The sequence below is a fragment of the Urocitellus parryii genome, chromosome 2, assembly GCF_045843805.1.
Source record: "Urocitellus parryii isolate mUroPar1 chromosome 2, mUroPar1.hap1, whole genome shotgun sequence".
Classification (NCBI taxonomy): domain Eukaryota; kingdom Metazoa; phylum Chordata; class Mammalia; order Rodentia; family Sciuridae; genus Urocitellus; species Urocitellus parryii.
This window is the reverse complement of record NC_135532.1, coordinates 213,432,616-213,435,396: the sequence shown is the minus strand read 5'-3', so window position 1 is coordinate 213,435,396 and position 2,781 is coordinate 213,432,616. Positions and strand designations below refer to the sequence as shown.

Below are 2,781 nucleotides of genomic sequence, written 5' to 3'. Positions count from 1 at the left end.
CTCAACCATCCCTTATTCCCTAAACTCTGTGCCCCTCCTACAGCTTTTGGCTCAGTGAGGACATATCTGCTTACGTTTATCTCCAGTAGTAAACTCACCTTCTTGTTCCTTGCCAGAGCTACCCCATCCCCTTTTATTTATTTCACAAGACTCCTTGCCTCCTAGATGCAACTCACTTAACTCTCTCTCCAGAATCATTTGACAGGATGTTGCAGCTTCTCTAACAGTAACTTTCTCCAAGTCACCTACAAAGTCAATGTCAGCACCCATCATCTTACTTTTCTATATACTGTCTCTAGTTATTTATTTTAAGAACCCCCATATATATTCATCCAGACCACAAATACCACACAGACATATTATTTTATGTCAAAAAGACATTAATTTGCATATTTATGATGACATTTCCTTTCACATAATATATTAATATGAATATTCTACTGACTATACTAGCTTTAATTATTATGATTATGTGTATTAGCAATTTTAAATATGGCATGTTATTTCACATAAATTTTCCCCACAAAATTGTTCACAAATTAAATTGGTATGTTTGGGAAAGGGAGCACTTTTAAGTTAAACAAATGTGTACTTCACTTCTACAAGGGATTCTATTAGGCTTTAGAAAAATAAGTTCCATACTCTCAAAATGTGTATAATCAACTTCAAGTAACTAATTGAAAAATGAAAAAAAATGAGTAATTCTGCTGGAGGCTGGGTTAATTTTTAAAAAAGTAGCAGGTAAGCAGCTTGTGGATTGGAGTGATGGCAGAGGCTCTAATGAGAGCAGAAGGGGGTCACTTCAGAGTGAGAAAGAAAGTGTGAGACAAAGCACAGAATGAAAAAGGCAAAAGTAATATTAAGGAACAATTGACATGAACTTATGTAAGTAAAACATTGGTTCCATGTTAAGAAAATCAAATGGAGATAGAAGCAAGGTGCAGAGGCAAAGTGGCAGAACAGCAGAACAGCAGAACAACCCTTTGTCCAAGCTTCCAGCTTTATTTATACTATAGGTCACTGGCATCAATAGTACATTATTGTTCATTGTGTCTTTAGGCAGGTTACAGAGTTAGAAACATTGTGTAGCTTATTTCTCAGTTACATACTATAGTTGCAATATGCAATGTTAAGAGATTTGTGTAGCTCTCAAGAACATCTGTTGTTTAAAGTTACTGTTATGTGGACAAATTCAGACTCTTGGAACTTGGTGAAACATTGTGGTTGTCTAACAAGAGAGTTCCTTTATTCCCAGGAGCTGAGTGCCTGAGATCAAGCTCAAGGCTGATAAGTCTCTTGCACAGAGGCTCCTCACGTATGGCATTGCCACAGCAGCTAGGCATTGCACATGTTATTAGTTACCTTACTAGTTCCTGGGGGAAACTGCAGGATATTTCAAGTGTGGAAAACAGGATGCCTGTTACACCCTGGGTGTTTGCTCACCAGAGGAATGCTGTCCTGTACATTTCCATAACTGGAATCCTTACAGTGCCACATTAGTTATTACAGTAAAAATCTTGAAAATGTAAGTTCAGATTAATTTATTGTAAGAATTGAAATTCATCCTTTGAAAATAAGGTATTTAGAAAGTTATCATAACAATATAACAACAAAGAGAAAAGCCTCATAATTTTCACATGCTCCCCTACAAAATATACATCCCCATGGTCTCAATTTGAATTCTGTCATTTGAGATTATTTAAATTTTTTCACTAGTTGATTAATCAATAAGGAGAATGCAGAATGCATCATCCTGAGAAAAGATAATTTCAGAAGTAAAATGAAGATGTCATTGACAATGAGAAATATCTCAGGCTACTGGAATTAAGGGAACCTGATGTGTAAGATGTAGACACAGACGGAAGCAAAATCAAAAGCTTTGAAGACTGAAAATAACTACTAATAACTACTAATAGCTTTTTTAATATTCAATTAAAAAGCCAGGTTCCAAGGTTTGAAAAATAAATTCAAAGGAACATGGTCCTCCTGCATGTTTGGAACCATCCTTAATAAGAAAAGTATGATTAAATAGCACTGCATTTCACCAAAGATTTCAAAGGAATAACTCTTCTTTGTTGTGGTTTACCACAGCTCCACCTAGAAAGTATAAAAGTCCAGGACACAGGGTGACATCCATTCTCAGGAAGCTCACCTTCAACTTCAGACCCAGTCCTCAGCCTCTGACACAATGAGCTACTACTATGGCAACTACTATGGTGGCCTGGGCTATGGCCTTGGTGGCTTCAGTGGCCTGGGCTATGGCTATGGTTCCCGCTATGGCCTTGGGGGCTATGGTGGTTATGGCTATGGTTACTTCCGTCCCTCTTTCTATAGAGGATACTATTCATCTGGATTTTACTGAAAACTTCACCACCTCTGTTATCTGTTTCCTGACCCAGCATCCATCACTCAGGCTGGACATCCTCAACCCTGCTGTGCTATGCACATGAAGAGTTCTTCATTTTCCATTCTGTGATATTGCTAGGCATGTTATTCCAATAAAAACTCTTTGTGAAAATTTTAAAACTTGTTCGTTTATATCTGTGCACCCTAATATATTTTATTCTTAAAATTGACATACTTGAACAATATATTTCACGGAGACCTTCAATTATCCCTTTTCTCTTCTTTAATCTAATACACTTTTTACCAGTAGCTCCTTTGTTTATTGTGGCATATGTTCAGATGTTTCTTGCTCCTTCATTTGATATTGTGTAAAACTTAATATATACATGTCCCTAATTCCTATGAACATATAGAGATGTAATCTGCATAACAATT

The 2,781-nt window shown here is 36.6% G+C and overlaps 1 protein-coding gene across 1 annotated transcript; it reads left to right on the top strand.

The window, feature by feature from the left end:
* Positions 1–2,188: 2,188 nt before the first annotated feature.
* On the top strand, positions 2,189–2,362 carry LOC113176294 (keratin-associated protein 19-9b-like). Its single transcript, XM_026380758.1, has one exon. The coding sequence runs from the start codon at positions 2,189–2,191 to the stop codon at positions 2,360–2,362; it is 174 nt and encodes a 57-aa protein (XP_026236543.1).
* Positions 2,363–2,781: the final 419 nt, after the last annotated feature.

Coding starts and splice junctions, on each gene's coding strand:
- LOC113176294 (XM_026380758.1), top strand. CDS start 2,189: ATGAGCTACTACTATGGCAACTACTATGGTGGCCTGGGCTATGGCCTT.